The sequence below is a fragment of the Jaculus jaculus genome, chromosome 11, assembly GCF_020740685.1.
Source record: "Jaculus jaculus isolate mJacJac1 chromosome 11, mJacJac1.mat.Y.cur, whole genome shotgun sequence".
NCBI lineage: Eukaryota > Metazoa > Chordata > Mammalia > Rodentia > Dipodidae > Jaculus > Jaculus jaculus.
Window position 1 is genome coordinate 109,763,103 of NC_059112.1, and position 19,219 is coordinate 109,782,321.

A 19,219-nucleotide genomic window follows, 5' to 3' on the forward strand; every position below is an offset into this window, starting at 1 on the left:
TCCTGAGCGTCATCCCATTATTTCTAGGTTGAATTCAAGGGTCTGCTGACTTTCCACCAACTTTCTTATCCTTTTTTTTTTCCTTGAGGTAGGGTCTCAGCCCAGGCTGACCTGGAATTCACTATGTAGTCTCAGGGTGGCCTTGAACTCATGGTGATCCTCCTACCTCTGCCTCCTAAGTGCACCACCATGCCTGGCTCCTTTCTTGTCTTTGATCTCAGTGTTTGACCCTCCTTATCACAGGGGCCCTTGAGGCCATTCTGCCTTTCACTGCAGTATCTCTTCTGAGTGGCTCATTCATTGCCCAGGAGCAAAAACATCACCCTAGGATGCTCTTCTGGCCCTGAGCAGGGTGATGCACATCAACAGACAGACAGACTGGAACTCGAGAGACTGTCACTGGCTAGAGATGCTGGGCTTGAGAGTGCAGGATTTGATGTTTGCCCCGTATGTTCTAGATCTTGCATTGGTCCCATCTTTCTTTGCTATGCCCAGTGCCATCTTTTACAGTGTGAATGTTAATTCTGTGCCAGTTTTTTGGCTATACAGCTCACAGTTAAGAGACCCTGGACTATGGGATGTTTAGTAATGTTGGGATTGATAAAAATTATGGGGACTTTTAAAGTTAGAGTAAATGCATTGCATTTTACATTATAGATGATCATGAGTTTACAGTGACCAGGGGAATGCAATAGTTAGGCATCCCTCCATAAACTTAAGCGTTCTGAATGCTTGATCATCGGCTGGTGGCAATTTGGGAGGTGCAGCCTTGCCAGAGGAAGTGTGTTGCTGGGGGGTACGCCTTGATGGTTTATTATCCCAACTTGCCAGTGTTAGTTCGGGTCACTCTCCTGTTTTCCACATGCTGCAGGCAAGGAGGTGATGTCCAGCCTCTGCTCATGCCTTCCTCTCCCCTGCCATCATGGAGCTTCCCCTTGAGATAGTCAGCCAAGACACCTACTCTCCTCCCATAAGCTGCATTTGGTCAGGTGCTCTGTGACACCAACAAAAAGGTAGCTGCAACACAAGGCAAAAACAAAAACCAACCTGCTTCCTGGAGCCGGGAGTCTGGCATTTACCTAAGTGAGCGGGCGCTCCTTCCGTCTTTGGAGAGCGAGAGTGGAAAGAACAGTGAGAAGGCAGGAAAACAGGCAAGCATATCCGTGTGAAATGAGCAACAAGCTACTAACAAGCCAAGATGGAGCCAGCCCCTTAAGAGGCTGCATTCTGTCACAAAGCAAGCCACACACTGGTCTGAGAACAGGTGGTTCCCTGGCTGCTGGCAGCTTCTGAGCTAATCTAGGCTAAAAGAGAGCCTAAGACCAAAAAGCAAATAAGTGCCAAGGGGGTGGTCAGGACTCACGTCATCATCGGAGTCTCCACCTTGCATTGTGCCCACGATGCGTTTGTTAGGTCTTCCTGATAAAAACAAAAGCATGAAGAAAATATGAAAACTTTGGATGGGAAGACAGGACATGATACTCAAAACTTGTTTTCCCAGGCTGGAGAGAGGGCTCGGTGGTGAAGAGCACTTGCCACTGAAGCATGAGGGCCTCCAGGGCAGGAGACTGCCAAGTTCAACTCCCCAGACCCCAGGTGCAAAGGTGAGTGTGACCATGCACGTGTAAAACCCCAGTCTGCAGCAGAGTGGACTGGAGAATTGCTGAGAGTCACTAATGGACAGCTGCTCCGAGGTAAGGGAGTGACCCCATCTCAAGGAAATACATGAATGAATGATAAAAAAAAGAACACTACATTCTCTGTTCTCTGAATGCATATGCATATACCCACATACCTCCACACACACATACTGTATATACACACATGCAAAAGACAAAAAGATTTGCTTTCCCTTAGAAAACTTAGAAGACCCATAATACAAATCTTATGTAAGTAGGCTCCAAGTATTTAGAACTGTCAACAAATACCAATGGGTTTTCTTTCTTTCTTTTTTGGTTTTTCGAGGTAGGGTCTCACTGTAGCCCAGGCTGCCCTGGAATTTACTATGGAGTCTCAGGGTGGCCTCGAACTCACGGCAATCCTCCTACCTCTGCCTCCCGAGTGCTGGGATTAAAGACGTGCACCACCACGCCCAGCTCTTTCTTTCTTTATGTTTTTGGGAGGCAGGACCTTGCTCTAGCCCAGGCTGACCTGGAATTCACTCTGTAGCCTCAGGCTAGCCTTGAACTCACAATGATCCTCCTACCTCAGCCTCCCAAGTGCTGGAATTAAAGATGTATACCACCACACCCTGTAGGGAAAAAGAGAAAATGGATGCATCAGGGCCTCTAGCCACTGTAAAGGAACAACAGATGCATGTATCACTTTGTGTATCTGGCCTTATGTGGTACTAGGGAACCAAACTTGGCTTAACAGCCTTTGCAGATAAGTGCCTTAACCACTTAGCAATCTCTCTAGTCCCCTGTCATGGATTTTCTGTACCTACCTACCTACCTCTCTTTCCTCCCCATCTCTCCCTCTCCCTAATTGTTTTTTCTATTTTGGTTATTTTTAGATAGGGTCTCACTGTATCCCAGGCTGACCTGGAATTCACTAGGTAGTCTCAGGGTGGACTCAAACTCATGGTGATCCTCCTACCTCTGCCTCCCGAGTGCTAGGATTAAAGGCATGCACCACCATGCCCGCCCCTCTCCCCCATTCTGAGATAGGGCCTCAATATATAACCCAGGCTGACCTTAAACTCTTGATCTTGCCTTAGCCTCTATACTGCTGGGGTTATAGATGTGCTCCACCATGTACAGCTCTGTCTTTCTACTTTAAAATAGAGAAAGAGCAATAAAATAGTAACATGTAGCTGGGTGTGGTGGTTTACACTTATATTCCCACTCCTTGAAAGGCTGAGTTAGGAGGCTCACCATGAGACCAGCCTGGGCTCCACAGTGAGTTCCAGGCTAGTCTGGAACACAGTAAGACCCTGTCTCAAAAAAAAAAAAAAAAAAAAAATTAACATGGGCTGGAGAAATGGCTTAGCGGTTAAGGCACATGCATGAGAAGCCTAAAGACCCAGGTTTGATTCTCCAGGTCCCACATAAGCCAGATGTACATGGTGGCGCATGAATCTGGGCTTTGTTTGCAGCGGCTAGAGGCCCTGGTGTGCCCATTCTCACTCATTTACTATCTCTCTCTCCCTCTGTCTGTCTCTACTAAAAAAAAAAAAGAAAGAAAAATCTTTAAAAAAGTTAACGTGATAGTGAGAAGCAGTGGTGTGCATCTATAATCCAGAACTTGGAGAGTGAAGCAGAGGGATTACTGAAAGCTCAAGACTAGCCTACTCTATATAGTTAGGCTCTATCTTAAAAAAGGAAAAAGAAAGGAAAAGAAAAAAAAAAAGGATAAGGAAAAAGAAAGTACATGCATGCTTTTAATTCTAGCACTCCAGAGTGAGGTTCAGGTCAGCCTGGGCTTGAGCGAGTCCTTGCATCACAACAAACAAAAACAACTAATATAATGCCCAGAGCCAGGTGGGGTGGCACACATCTTTAATCCCAGCACTGGGAAGCAGAAGTAGGAGGATTGCCACCCTGAGACTACATAGTGAATTCCAGGTCAGTCTGGGCTAGAGTGAGACTCTACCTTAGAAAAATAAATAAATAAAATAAATAAAAGCTGGGCATTGTAGCACATGCCTTTAATCCCAGCACTCAGGAGGCAGAGGTAGGAGGATTGCCATGAGTTCAAGGCCACCCTGAGACTACATAGTGAATTCCAGGTGGGTCTACACTAGAGTGAAACCCTAGCTTGAGAATCAAAAAAAAAAAAAAAAAAAAAAAAAAAAAAAAGCCCAGAAAAACCTAAAAAAGGGGGACTGGAGAGATGACTTAGCAGTTAAGACACTTGCCTGCGAAGCCAAAGGACCCAGGTTCAATTCCCCAAAACCCATGTAAGCCAGATAAGGTGGTGCATATCTGGAGTGTGCTTGCAGTGGCTATAGGCCCTGGTACACCCATTCTCTCTCTCTCTGTCTCTTTTTTCTCTCTCTCTCAAATAAATAAATACATAAAAATAAAATGTTTCAAAGAATTCACATGAAGGCTACAGATGTAGCTAAGTGATCTACATGTTCAAGACTAGGGTTTAATCTCTAATACCACAAACAAAACAATCATGAATCATGACCATCCTGTGAGCTGAGATGGTGGTTCAGCAGGTAATAGGGTTTGCTGTGCAAACGCAAGGACCTCAGAGGGTCGGACTCACCCTGAGTTCAATTCCTTAACACCCACACATAAATCTGAGTTTGGCCACACATGCCTATAACCCCACTCCTGAGGGAAGCAGAGGCCAGAGAATGGATGGTGCTTACTGGTCAACCAATCTGACTAAAAATGGCAGCTCTGGCCTCAGTGACAGACTCTGTCTTGAGGAAATAAAGCAAAAGAGTGATAAAGGAGGATGCCCAACGTTCTCCTCTGGCCTCTGTACACATGCATAGGGTGTGTGCATCTACCCGTACAAGTTCATCCAAAACACACACACACACACACAGAAAAAATGTATCCTGGGGCTGTAGAGATGGCAGGCACTTGCCTGCAAAGCCTAAGGATCCAGGTTCAATTCTCCAGGTCCCATATAAGCTAGATGCACAAGGTGGTGTATACATCTGAAGTTCATTTGCAGTAGCTGGAAGCCCTGGTGCACCCATTCTCTGACCCCCATTCTCTCTCCATCTCAAATAAAAATAAATAGAAAAATTAAAGTGTATATATATATATTCTGGCCAGGCATGGTGGCTCATGCCTTTAATCTCAGCACTTGGCAGAGGTAGTAGGATTACCATGAGTTTGAGGTCACCCTGAGACTACAGAATGAATTCCAGGTCAGGCTGGCCTAGAATGAGACCCTGCCTCAAAAAAAAAAAAAATAAAATAACTGAATTCCATTGCTGGTTTACATGCAGTAGAACTGGCATGTTATTTTGTTGAGAAAAAATATCTTCCTTTTTTGGACCAATGTCACTTGTATTTTTTTTTTTTTTTTTTTTGAGGCGGGGTCTTACTCTAGCCCAGGCTGACCTGGAATTCACTATGGAGTCTCAGGGTGGCCTCAAACTCACGGCGATCCTCCTACCTCTGCCTCCTGAGTGCTGGGATTAAAGGCGTGCACCACCACGCTCGGCTGTCACTTGTATTTGGATCTAAGCTATAAAATGAAAAGTTTTAAAAATCTGAGCATCACAATGAGTAATCAGTTCATATTTCAAACATCATTATTATCAAAGGATTTTAGTCCTCCTTTTGAAAGTCAAATGGTTCCTGAGCAGTTCCAGGGTAGCCTGCTTAGAACAGGCCAGAGAGACTAATGAGCACCAGTTACAGAAGCTCTCCCTTGGTCAGATAACTGCAAACCCTGTGGCATGTGAAGCCCTCATTCATAGTTTCAGGAACTAGACTATGTGATTGTTTTTTTTTTTAAATTTTAGAGAGCCAGAGAGACAGAATTGGTGCACCAGGGCCTCAGCCACTGAAATCAAACACCAGGTGCTTGTGCCACCTAGTGGGCATGTGCTACCTTGCACTTGCCTCACCTTTGTGTGTCTGGCTTACATGGAATCTGGAGAGTCCAACATGGGTTCCTAGATTCACAGGCAAGCGCCTTAACCGCTAAGCCATCTCTACAAACCCTACATGAATTTTTGTTTTGTTTTGTTTTGTTTTTGTTTTCAAAGTAGGGTTTCACTCTAGCTCAGGAGGACCTGGAATTTACTATGTAATCTCAAGGTGGCCTCAAACTCAGGGCAGTCCTCCTACCTCTCCCTCCCAAACGCTGGGATTAAAGGCGTGCACCACCACGCCCAGCTTTCTACATAAATCTTTACTCTGCAGCTCAGGTAGTCAACACAACTTAGGAGAATCGCTGCCTTTCCTAGATCACTGTGAGCCAGTCACACACTTTTGCAGCCATGGCTTCCTCTCATCAAATGGGAGTTCTGTCATTAACCTCTGTTTATGTCATGAAGCTGTGAAAAAGTAAAAAGAAACTGAAAGAAAACATAGCATGTAATTATCCTATGGAAAACGTGTTATATAATAAATGAAGATAAATGGGTCTAAATAAGGCAAAACATTTAACAACAAAAGTTGTATAAAAAGATGAAAGAGCCGGGCGTGGTGGCGCACGCCTTTAATCCCAGCACTCGGGAGGCAGAGGTAGGAGGATCTCCGAGAGTTCGAGGCCACCCTGAGACTCCATAGTGAATTCCAGGTCAGCCTGAGCTAGAGTGAGACCCTACCTCGAAAAACCAAAAAAAAAAAAAAAAAAAAATGAAAGGACAAGGATTTTTAGCCCTGAAATTTACTAGGGACAAAATTGCAACTATCTGTAAATCCAGTACTTGGTAAACTGAGGCAGAAGGATGTTAAGTTTGAGTTGAGTCATGTCTATATAATGAGACACTGTTTCAAAAGACTTAAAAAGTTTCTTTTGGGGATGGAGAAATGGCTTAGTGGTTAAGGCACTTGCCTACAAAGCCAAAGAACCCAGGTTAAATTCCCCAGGACCCATGTAAGTCAGATGCACAAGATAGTGCATGCATCTGGAGTTCCTCTGCAGTGGCTGAAGGCCCTGGCATGCCCCCATTCTCTCTCTCTCTCAAATAAAATAATTTTTTTTATGTTTCTGTTGGGCTGGAGAGATGGCTTAGTGGTTCAGGCACTTGCCTGCAAAGCCTAAGAACACTTGTTTGAATCTCCAGATCCTGCATAGCCAGATGCAGAAGTGATGCAAGCATCCAAGTCGCACATGTGCACAAGTCTGGAGTTCATTCACAGTGGCTGAAAGGCCCTGGCATGACCATTATTCTTACCTCCTTCTCTCTCTCTGTCTCTCTCTCAAGAATTAAAAACAAAAAAACAAAAAAACCAAAAACTCAGTGTTTAAGGCCACCCTGAGATTACACAGTGAATTCCAGGTTAGCCTGGGCTACAGCGAGACCCTACATCAAAAACAAACAAAAAGTATCTGTGCTCCAAACATTAATGGGTGGCACTACTATCAAAATTAAGAGTTGAGCCAGGTGTGGTGGCACATGCCTTTAATCCCAGCACTCAGGAGGCAGAGGTAGGAGGGTTGCTGTGAGTTTGAGGCCACCTGAGACTCCATAGTGAATCCCAGGTCAGCCTGGGCTACAATGATACCCTACCTCAAAAAAACCAAAAAAATAAATAAATAAATAAATAAAATTAAGAGTTGATAGAGTCGATAGAGCCAGCTGTGGTGGCACATGCCTTTAATTCCAGCACTTGGGAGGCAGAAGTAGGAGAATCACCATGAGTTCAAGGCCACCCCAAGACTACATAGTAAATTTTAGGTCAGCCAGGGCTAGAGTGAGACCCTATCTCAAAAAAACCAAAATAAAAAAAGTAAATTAAGAGTTGATATATAGGTATGGTTGGCAGCACTTGGACTGTGAGTTTGAGGCCATCCTAGGCTATATAGCAAGAATATCTCAAAAAAGAAAATGTAAAGAAAATTTGACCTAAAAATTCCACTTGAAAGTAGCCTAAAGAAACATTTGCTTACATGCAGAAATAAGTGTATACAGGAAAAAGAGTGAATGTTATCACATTCATAACAATGTGTGCGTCAGCCATTAAGAAGAATGCTGTGAGGCGGAAGGTGGCTCGGAGGTGAAAGGTGCTTGCAAAGGCTGAGAGCCAGCCACCCACATAAAGCCAAATGCACAAGGTAGCAACTGCAAGTGGAGTTTGTTTTACGGTAGCAAGAGTCCCTGGCACATCCATTTTATTTGTCTGTCGGTCTTTCTCTGTTTGCAAACAAATAATGAATAAAATATTTTTAAAAATAAAAATGAGGGCTGGAGAGATGGCATAGCAGTTAATGAGTTTGCCTGGAAAACCTAAGGATCCTGGTTTAACTCTCCAGACCCACATAAGCCAGATGCACAAGGGGGCACATGCATCTGGAGTTCGTTTGCAGTGGCTAGAGGCCCTGGCGTGCCCATTCTCTCTCTCTGCCTCTTTCTCTCAAATAAATTATATATATATTTAAAAAATAAAAAGGGGAGTTGAAGCTGGGCATGGTGGTGCACACCTTTAGTCCCAGCACTAAGGAGGCAGAGGTAGGAGGGCCACTGTGCATTCTAGGCACCCTGAGACTACAGAGTGAGTTCTAGGTCAGCTTGGACTAAAGTGAGACTCTACCTCAAAAAACAAAACAAAGCAAAAAAAAAATAAAATAAATAAAAAGGAATATTGGGGTGATAATGGCCACTGAGCAGTCTAGAGCCAGATGCTGATAAACAACAAAATTCTTGAGGTGGGAATTGCTTCTGAAGGCCATTCCCAGTGTACTGTAGACCACAATGCTAAGCAGCCCTGGACCATGGTATGGGAAACCGGGCAAGAGAAGGGAGCTGCACTACCTTGCATGAGCACCTCCATGGCAGTCCGTGGCTTAGTCAGCCGTCTCTCCTCAAGTTCACTGTCAGACTCATCATCTTCCTGGATGTCTATGTCCGAGTCATCATTACCTGGAAGGATCCAAAAGGAAGAACCTTCATTATAACCAAACATCTTCTCTTTAGCAAGGCTCTTGTGCAAAAGCTCTATGCACATCCCTTAGATTTGCTTAGTGAAGAGAATGCAGACCACAATGTGCTATTTGTTTAAAGCAATTTCCCAAAGCAAGAAAAAAGCAGGTCAGATATTAGAAGCATGGTGACAGTCTGTGAATTTTTATACTTTATTTATTTGAGAGAGAGAAAGAGGCAGACAGAGAATGGGACCACCAGGACCTCCAGCCACCCTAAATGAACTCCAGATGCATGTACCACCATGTGCATCTGGCTTACATGGGTTCTGAGGAATCAAACCTTGGTCCTTTGGCTTTGCAGGCGAGCATCTTAAGTACTAAGCTATCTCTCTAGCCCTGTAATTTTTTTAAAAAATATTTTATTTGCAAGCAGAGAGGGAGACAGAGAGAGAGACAGAGAATGAAAGAGAATGAGAATATGTACAGCAGGGCATCTTGCTCCTGTAAGCAAGGCCTTATGTGAGTACTGGGGAATTGAACCCAGGCTCTCAGGCTTTCAAGCAAGCACCTTTTAACCACGGAACAATCTCTCCAGCTCAGTCTGTGAACGTTTTTAATTGAGGAGCCACCTGTCAAGGTAGCTAGAAGTTCTTAAGTTGGGGAAGTCCACTCTGCTCTGGGTATTAGACTGTGCTACTAGGATGTTAGCCTCCTTGGCCATACCAAGCACGGGGAGAGGGGCTGGGCAGAAAGGCATCAAGGCAGGATGGGGGCATGAAGCCCAGACTTAGGATGGCAGCATGTGCTGTCCTAGGAAAGCTGGGGCATGGGATATTCTTCACTGTGGAAAATTCGATTTCATTTTATTATTTTTTGGTTTTTCGAGGTAGGGTCTCATTCTAGCACAGGCTGACCTGGAATTCACTCCGTATTCTCAGGGTGGCCTCAAACTCACAGCAATCCTCCTACTTCTGCCTCATGAGTGCTGGGATTAAAGGTGTGCGCCACCATGTTTTGTTTTTTTTTTTAAACATATATGTCCTGGGGTGTGGCTCAATGGTATATAGTACATGCTTATCTTTTGTGAAGTCCTAGGTTCTATACCAGGGCACCACACGCACAAAAAAAAAAAAAAAAAAAAAAAAAAAAAAAAAAAAAAAAAAAATACAACTTTTTCTTTTATTTTATTCATTTCTTTTTGTTTTTCAAGGTAGGGTTTCATTCTAGTCCAGGCTGTCCTAGAATTCACTATGTAGTCTCAGGGTGGCCTCAAACTCACAGTGACCCTCCTACCTCTGCCTCCTGAGTGTTAGGATTAAAGGTGTGTGCCACCACACCTGGCTATAACATTTTAAAAAGTCATTTTCAGTGTAATCACTCTTCATATAAATTTCTTTCTTGGGCTTGAGTGATGGCTTTGCAGTAAAGGTGTTTGGTTGCAAAGCCAAAGGACCCAGGTTCAATTCCCCAGGGCCCACGTTAGCCAGATGTACAAGGTGATGCATGCATCTGGAGTTTGTTTGCAGTGTTTGGAGGCCCAGGCATGCCCATTCTCTCTCTCTTTCAAACAAATAAATAAAATATTAAATAAAAAAACAAATTTCTTTCTTTCTTGGGGGGTGTTTCAAGGTAGGGTCTCACTCTAGCCCAGGCTGACCTGGAATTCACTATGTAGTCGAAGGGTGGCCTCAAACTCATGGCAATCCTCCTACTTCTGCCTCTCAAGTGCTGGGATTAAAGGCATGAGCCACCACACCTGACTAAATTTATTTTTAAAAATATTTTATTTTTATTTATTTATCTGACAGAGAGAAAAAGGGAGGGAGGGAGGGACGGGGACAGAGAAAGAGAGAATGGGCATGCCAGGGTCTCCAGCCACTGCAAATGAATTCCAGATGTATGTACCACCTTGAGCATCTGGCTTACATGGGTCCTGGGAAGTTGAAATCAAACCTGTGTCCTTTGGCTTTGCAGGCAAACGCCTTAACCACTAAGCCATCCTTCCAGACCTTATATAAGTTTCTTAAATGCATGTTTGGAATCTTTGTGCTTACAAGCTGAACACTTCCTCTGTGGCCACCATCTGAGTTCTCCACACCCAGGGAGTGATAGGGGTTTTCAAGGAGGAAAGTGGAGGGTTTGCAGTTGCTAGCTTGATGACTGACTAAGAAGTCATTCAGGAAATACAGTAATTATCATCAGTCTACCAAGGGTCTTACATTCGCTGCGAAAGGGTGATTGCCATGAGAGCTAGACCTAGCACCAAGGGAAGCTTTTTGCTTTCTTTAGCCAGGGGGAGAAGAGCTGGGTTCTACAGCACAGAAAGGCAAGCCGGGGAACTGAAGACAGTGTCACCAAGAGCATCCTTCAAGGTCGCCAACACATAATTTTAGAAAACTACATGTTCCAAAAGTCCTTACACAGAAAATTAATCCTCAGTAACATGAACAAATGACTATTACACAAGATCACTATTCAATTTAGTTCCCTTTTTACTTTATCCAGGAAAATTATATTAAGTCATAATTCTAGGTACTACACACCAAAATTCATGATAACATTTGATTTCTCACTTGGCTGAATTGTAACTAAAACAGGGAACAACAACTTGGCTAGAGAAACCCTTTCAGTTTCCTTGGCTTCATCTTAGAAAACTTCCAACAGTCCCTGTCCCCTTTCAGTCTTCCCTGAGAACAGGTAAAAAGGAAAGTGACAGAGGGGACAGGCATGGTGGGAGGGTGGAAGAGAGCAAGAAACACACTGTCTTTGTCGTGAAAGCAGAGCACCAAGCAAGAATGACAATTCCACAGAGAACTAGGCCAATGTCACAGGAAGACCATTGCTCCCAAGGCTGAACTGGGGCCCTGGTGACAGAGGCCATGTGTGAGCAGTGCTAGGCAGTCACAGAGAGGATTTCTTCCCAGATCTAAGCATTACCTTTCTCTACAGGTAAGAGCCTTGTTGAGAAATTCTGATGACAGGGTCACACTAGAGACAAGGTACTACCAAGCAAGTGACATCTTCACTGACATGCATCTAATAGTTGCTTTTTCAGCTTGCCCTAAAATATGAAACCATTTGTACCTCATACATTTTCTTTTATGATTCCCTATTACACATAATCCAAACTGCTTGTAGCATATAAACAAGGACAAACACTGTTTTAATTGTCACAAGAATGGAATGTACTTTAAATGCTGTGCAATTTAAACCAGGTTCACGTGAACTTAGATGGTACCAAATATAAAATCTTATAGCTACAACAACAGTCATGGGTTTGCTACATATTAAAATGTTCAAGAGATGGGCTAGGGATTTAGCTCCATAATTAAAGGCACTTGCTTACAAAATGTTTAAGAATATAAATCTCATCCAATTGTTACCACAATTTAAAAAAATGGAAAACATTGTGCCTCTTGGGTATGCACTCTGTATATCTTCCTTCTCATAAATTCTATCTATAACCAAATAAAATTTCCCTAAACCTTAAAAAAAAATTAAAAACCACTGAAAGAAAAAAATGTTTTATGGATTAGCAGTTAAGACAGTTTTTCTGCGAAGCCTAAGGAGCCAGGTTTGATTCCTCAGTATTCACATAAGCCAGGTGCACAAGGTGGCACATGTATCTGGAGTTTGTCTGCAGGAGCTAGAGGCCCTGGCACCCATTTTCTGTCTCTTTTTTTTTCCTCTTTCTGCTTGCATATAAATAAAAGTAAAAAAAAAGTTTTACAAGCAAGCACTTTTAAGTACGGAGCTATCTCTCTACCCTCTGAAGAAATACTTTAAAGAAAATAAATATTTTTAAAAACATAGATAAGGGTGTTAAGTCTTACTCCCACTCTTGAGCAGCCGCTTCTCCTCTTCCTTCAGCTTGTTCTGCATCAGACGGAGAGTGTTTTCAGCTTCCTATGAAAGAGGAAAATCCAGACTGTTGTGTAAATACTGCAATGTTTGTCATCTAAAACCGAAGCTGATCTCAGAATGTCCCCAAATCTGTGCCCTTCCACTGTGCTCTACTCAGCAGCCTATGGAAATGGCTCTGGAAGTGACATGCTGGCCCCAGGCCCTCACTCCTCCTACCATACGCAGGCCCCTGAAATAATCGAACGACACAACGAAGCCCATTACGCCTGCCTATAGAGGCTGTGAACAAAGGAGCAGACATGTCGGCATGGGTAGGCACAACCCTCCTGTTCCCAACAGATTTAGAAAGGTTGCTTTTTTTCTGCCCACACTGCTGCATTCCAGTGTTGAAAGACGCTAATGGACAGGGGTCAGGCTGGGAAGAGAAAGTAGGAAATCCTAGTCTTAGTTCCCAGGTGGGGCTAGGAAGAGGATGTAATATTTCACCTAGATTATAAAATAAGGCGCTGATGATGTTGGGCTACAGTTCAGTACTCAAGAGGCTGAAGCAGTCCAGTATGGGTAACATATCAAGACACTGTCTCAAAATAAACAAACAAACCTACATTATTGTTAAAATACAGTAAGAGAGCCAGGCTTGGTACTGCATGCCTTTAATCCCAGCACTGGGGAGGCAGAGGAAGGAAGATCGTCATGAGTTTGAGGTCACCCTGAGACTACAGAGGAAATTCCAGGTCAGACCGAGCTAGACTGAGACCCTACCTCGGAAAACAAAATCAAACAAAAAAATGCAGTAAGAGGGATGAAGAAATGGCTAACCAGTTAAGGTACTTGCCTGGGAATCCTAAGGACTCGGGTTAGATTCACTAGTATCCACATAAGCCAGATGCACAAGGTGGTGCATACATCTGGAGTTAGTTTGCAGTGGTTGGAAGCCCTGGCGTGTGCATTCTCCCCCACCTCCCTGTTAATAAATAAAATAGTTTAAAAAGGGCTGGAAAGATAGCTTAGTGGTTAAGGTGCTTGCCTGCAAAGCCTAAGGACCCATGTTCAACTCTCCAGGTCCTATGTATGCTAGATTCACAAGGTGTCATAAGTGTGTAAGTTCACACATGCACACTAGTTGGTGCATACATCTAGAGTTCAACTGCAATGGCTGGAGGCCCTGGCATGCCAATTCTCTCCTGCTTGCTCTCTCTCTCTCTCTCTCTCATAAAAATAGATTTAAAAAATACAGTAAGAGAAAAAAAATCTTAATTTTTAAAATTTGTTTTGTGTTCTATACATTAAAAAGAAAGCACTGTGTATCAGGCACGGGCTTCTTAGAGGGAACAGAAGTCAATGCATGGAGAAAGGAGCAGTGCAGAAAGGCACTGGAAGGGAGAGGAGAAGGCATCTCAGAAGTAACCGTGCATCTACTTGCCTTCTAAGGCGCATTCTTTAGCACGCTCTCCCTGCTGGCAGTGGCCTAGTGATACAACAAATGATTGGTCGAAGTTGATTTCTGGCCCTTTACTGTTCTTTCCCAGACACCCAGGACTGTTTGAAACATCCGGAATGTCAGACTTCCTATATCTCATTCCTCAATGGCTACCTCTCTGTCACAAAGCAGAGGTGGCAATGAGTTACAGGTCAGGATATCCTGAGTCCACACATTTGTGTCAGTCACTCCTAGTCAGTCTTCTAGGACAAATTGCTTGAATTCACCCGTCTTGCTTTGTAAGACAGTTAGCACACACCAATACCAAGTTCTTAATAACACTGTGAGGGAGTTCCACTGCTCATGTGGTGCTCAGTGCTATTCATGCTCAATGATGGTCCTCACGTAAGGCAAAAACATGCTTGAGGGAAAAACACTGTTGAAACAGTGACTACAACTTAGTCCACCTTCCTTGGCTCTGAATTGCACATTTATCAGCTCGTGCTGGGATCTTAAATGTTCTTTTTCTTGTGTAGCAGCCTGTAAGGCTGCTGGTCAGGTTCTGGGTATATTGTTTGCAATCAGAATTTATAAGCTGCCAGTCTTCTTTATAAAACAGTCTCTAATGAGCTCATTTGGGTGATTCAGTAGGACCTAAAAACCTTTAACTGAACACACTAAGCAAGAGTTTAGATATGTACTCAAGGCTAGCTGCTTACTTAGTGGGGATATAAGTACCAATAAAATACTTATAAAAAATGAATCTCAGCCGGGCGTGGTGGCGTACGCCTTTAATCCCAGCACTCGGGAGGCAGAGGTAGGAGGATTGCCATGAGTTCAAGGCCACCCTGAGATGACAGAGTTAATTCCAGGTCAGCCTGGACCAGACTGAGACCCTACCTTGAAAAACCAAAAAAAAAAAAAAAAAAAAAAAGAAAGAAAAAGAAAAAAGAAAAAAGACTCTCAAGACACAACAGCAGATTGAGCACAGGCCCTACGAGGTTGTAGCCAGCCTGTATGTGCTTCTCACTGCACAAAATCTTGATAACCATGAAAGATCTGACAACCCAGAAGCCCAGACTATGCTGCCAGTGACACAGAAGAAAGACATAGCAACCCTCAGACTCGCATTTTTCACACAACATTCTCAAGCTGACATGGCACCAAGTATAAAATAATGCACAAGAAGCACTATTGTACGAGATGGGCATGGTGGCTCACTCCTTTAATCCCAGCACTCAGGAGGCAGAGGTAGGAGAATCACAGTGAGTTCGAAGCCAGCCTGAGACTAGAGAATGAATTCTAGGTTAGCCTGGGCTACAGGGAGACCCTACCTGGAAAAACAAATAAACAAACAACAAGGAAGCAATGCTGTTTGGTGACCACACCAAGCATGTACCTCAAACCGCTCTTGCTCCATCCTGTGATGATCCTCCAGCTGCTGCTCCAGATAAGCCAGATTCCGGAATTTCTCTAGATAAATGTCATACTGCTTTTGCAGTTCTTCCTCAATCTTCTCATATTCATCCATAAAGGCTGGCCTAGAATGAGGAAATGAAATAAACTGAAAGGCTAATCAGTACCCAGGAGTTTGAAATTTGTACCCAGGAGCTCCTGACTTTATCACAATAGCTTTCCATTAATTATAGAGGACCCCTCAACCAGAAAACTGCCTAAAACTAATTTGCCTTTTCTCCTCTCTATCCAACAAATGAACATGTTTGTTTGTTTTGAGGCAGGGTCTCACTCTAGTCCAGGCTGACCTGGAACTCACTCTGTATCCCCAGGCTGGCCTCAAACTCACTGCAATCCTCATAACTCAGTTTCCTAAGAGCTGAGATTAAAGGTGTGTGCTACCACCTCTGGCTTTAACACTTGTCTTTTTAAACCATAAATGTTTTCCTTGTAAAAACCTGAAATAATATTGGAAGTATACAAATAAATGAAAATATTTATTAAAAACAAATACACATCTACAGGTAAGATAAAAATAATTTCTTCTTTTCAACTAGATTTTGAAAAATAGTGGTACTGAGGATTGAACCAGAGCCTTGTGCATAGTAGCTAAGCACTTTACCACTGAGGTGTACCTCAGCCCTTGACCTTTAGTTTTTTCATTTTGAGGTAGGGTCTTGCTGTTGCCTAAGCTGACCTGGAACTCACTCTGTAGTCCCAGGCTGGCCTTGAACTCATAGCAATCCTCCTCACTTCTGCCTCCTGAATGCTGGGATTAAAAGCGTGTGTCATGATATTCCACTCCCTTGAACTTTTAAAAGAGAATAAAGCAATTTTTTTATCAAAAGAATGTGGAGATTAACCAGACTGAACTTTGCTTTAAGACAGACTTCATTTGGAAGCCCAGTGAATCCTGGTGGTAGTGATTTCAACAGAGGAGAGAGCGAGAACCTGGGCAGGGGCCTTCAGCTCCTGCTGCCCACTGTCTGCCAAAGGCTGACTCCCACACTGGGAAGAGAAAAACCCAAAAGGAACGATGGAAGGAAAAGGAGGTAGGTACAAAACAAAGACAACAAAGAGCGCAAAGAAAACATAAGAATACACTCAAAATGATATGGATGGAGTTCTAAACTATTACTTCTCCACTCCACTTCTCCACTGGAGTGTTTGTCCAAAGAAGTAACATCAGGATAAAGATAAATTTCTGGTGACTGAGATCATCAATGTCTGAAAGTCTAATACCTATTCAAGCCAAGAGATGGGAGTATATTCTGTCTGTTCTGGCTACTTTACTCATATAACTCCCTCCATCTGGATTTACTTTGCCTCACATTCCAGGAAATCATAAAAGCTTAAAGAGCTCAAGAAATGGGCCATTTCACTTTGTGCTGAAAACAGTTCTGAGAACAGTGCAGCTGTCTGTGTGCTAGGACGCTATGAAATGGAGTTGTTTGTGCTGCTTAATACCACTTACTCTCACTCAGTCTTTGTTCTAACTTTCCAAGTTCTGGCTACTCAGGTGCTCACGTCTACCTGACACTCTGCAGAGTCTGTAGCCGCTTCCGGTTTCTTTCCAGCTCCAATTTTCTCTTCTCAATTTTGGCTTCTAAATTGGCTTCATCGGAGGCCACATCACTGAGTAGGTCCTTAGTCTTCTCGACCTGAGCCTGCATTCAACAAGAAACAATGAAATGAAGGCCAGCGGGGAGCCACATGCTGGCTCTCTAAGACAGAACCTCCCCAGTCTTTCGGCATAGCAACTTCACATGAGACACACACAAATCAGTAACATAACCCTCACCCCTGCAGCCATGACTCATTTAACCAACAATTTCTAGGGACAGGAGGGGGTGGGCAGCACAATTCCAGACACAATTACTATTATTTTCCAGAAAAGTAAGTACTTCTGTCCAGAGAAAATGAACAGTGTCCTAATCAAGACAGAGGGGCCTGGGGCCTCTTTCTGTCCAGCCTGCTCAGTTAGGACTGGGCCCTATCACTCCACACTGTCAGTGTGCCTTCATTCACAGGGCTACTCCTCTGGTGACAAACAACAACTTGGGGATGAACACACAACCCTCCCACTTCTCAGGAGGGGACAACCCTCATCTTCTTTCTTGCTGGAAAGAGAAGTTAGAGTAAAAATAAAAGAGAAACTGGGGCTGGAGAGATGGCTTAGTGGTTAAGGCATTTGCTTGCAAAGTCAAAGAACCCAAGTTCAATTCCCCACGACACGCCTAAGCCAGATGCACAAGGTGGCGCATCCGTCTGGGGTTTGTTTGCACTGGCTGGAGGCCCATTTTTTTCTCTACCTCTGCCTTTTTTTTCTCTCTGTCTCTCAAATAAGTAAATTAAAATAAAAAAAAATAGAAAACGCTTTGTTGGTGAAGTCAGGGCCAAAGTGGTTCCTGTGGCACCAGTGGCCATGCTGGTGAGCTCTAGCTTTGGAAAGAGGCCTTGGCACAGTGGGTCATAGGCCACAGGTGACTGGCACTGAGTAAGAGAAGTGGTGTCAAAGACCACTGGCCACTGTCACAGAGCCCCCTGTCCTCTGATACGAGTGAGCTTGCTTTGAAGCCAGTGTGGTGAGAGTGAGCGTGCTCCCTTCATCCTTCCTACCCGTGCTGTCTGGGCAGCGGGCCAGGTTTGGTGTCTGCGGCTTAGAGCACCAATGAGCTGCACTGACTGTCCAACCCTGCAGGAAGATCCTGAAGGTTCAAGTGGCACGTCATGTGTGTGTCAATGCCACATAAAAGCACCCTGACTATTTACCCACAGATCTCTCTGTAAAGCTATGAGATCCACAAAGAAATGGCCGTAGAAGAGCAGACACTCTGCAAGACTCTCAGAGATAGCATATTTTCAGAAACAGGTATTGTCGACAAATATGCCTGATTAATTAATTTTTTTTGAGGTAGGGGCTCACTCAGGCTCAGACTGACCTGGAATTCACTATGTAGTCTCAGGGTAGCCTTGAACTCACAGCGATCCTATTACCTTGCCACCACACCTGGCTATTTGTGTGTGTGTGTGTGTGTGTGTGTGTGTGTGTGTGTCTGTAATTAACTAATCATTTCTATGAAAATCTTTTCTGCACATATGGTTCTGGGGATTGAACCCAGGGTCTTATGCATGTCAGGCAAATAATCAACCACTGAGCTATACTTCCAGGCCAGCACATTAACCATTTTTCAAATGTTTTCATTAAAATCACTGAAAATTTATGTTTCATAAACCCTTTAAAATCTTAGCAGAGGCCAGGTGTGGTGGCACATGCTTTTAATACCAGCACTTGGGAAGGCAGAGGTAGGAGGATCGTTATGAGTTCAAGGCCAACCCTGAGACTCCATAGTGAATTCCAGGTCAGCCTGGGCTAGAGTGAGACTCTGCCTCAAACAAACAACAAACAATCCTAGCAGAAGGGGCTGGAGAGAAAGCCTGCAAAGCCTAATGACGAGAGTGCCCCAGTACCCATGCAAAGCCAGATGCACAGAGGCACATGCATCCAGAGTTTGTCTGCAGTAGATAGAGTCCCTGGCACACCATTCTTTCACTCTCTGCTTGCAAATAAATAAATAAAAGAAGCTTAAGGGCTGGAGAGATGGCTTAGTGATTAAGGAGCCTGCCTACAAAGCCTAAAGACCCAGGTTCAATTCACCAGGACCCACATAAGACAGTTTGTTTGCAGTGGCTGGTAGCCTTGGCACACACATTCCCTCCCTCTCCCTCGCTCTGTGTCTCATAATAAATTTTAAAAAATATGAAAACAATTATAGTTAAGAACATAGGAATACTTGAGTAGCTTCTAAATTCCCCCTAAAATATCTCTTGACATTAGGCTTTGCTTATTCTGTGTGGTACAGATAAAAAATTGTACATTTTATTTTATTTATTCATCCATTCTCTTTTTTTTTCAATTTTTATTTATTTGAGAGCCACAGACAGAGAGAGAAAGAGGCAGAGAGAGAG

General features: G+C 43.7%; 1 protein-coding gene across 4 annotated transcripts in view; it reads right to left on the reverse strand.

Moving 5' to 3' along the window:
• Cluap1 (clusterin associated protein 1) overlaps nt 1-19,219 on the reverse strand; it is a 35,348-nt gene that overhangs the window by 2,645 nt on the left and 13,484 nt on the right. For all 4 annotated transcript variants that reach the window (XM_004652215.2, XM_045161419.1, XM_045161421.1 and 1 more), the window contains 5 exons: nt 16,784-16,917; nt 15,195-15,336; nt 12,345-12,417; nt 8,402-8,509; nt 1,364-1,419 (listed from right to left, as the gene is read on the reverse strand). In XM_004652215.2, the coding sequence (XP_004652272.1) occupies nt 1,364-1,419; nt 8,402-8,509; nt 12,345-12,417; nt 15,195-15,336; nt 16,784-16,917 (513 nt within the window). The remainder of the gene's footprint in view (nt 1-1,363; nt 1,420-8,401; nt 8,510-12,344; nt 12,418-15,194; nt 15,337-16,783; nt 16,918-19,219) is intronic.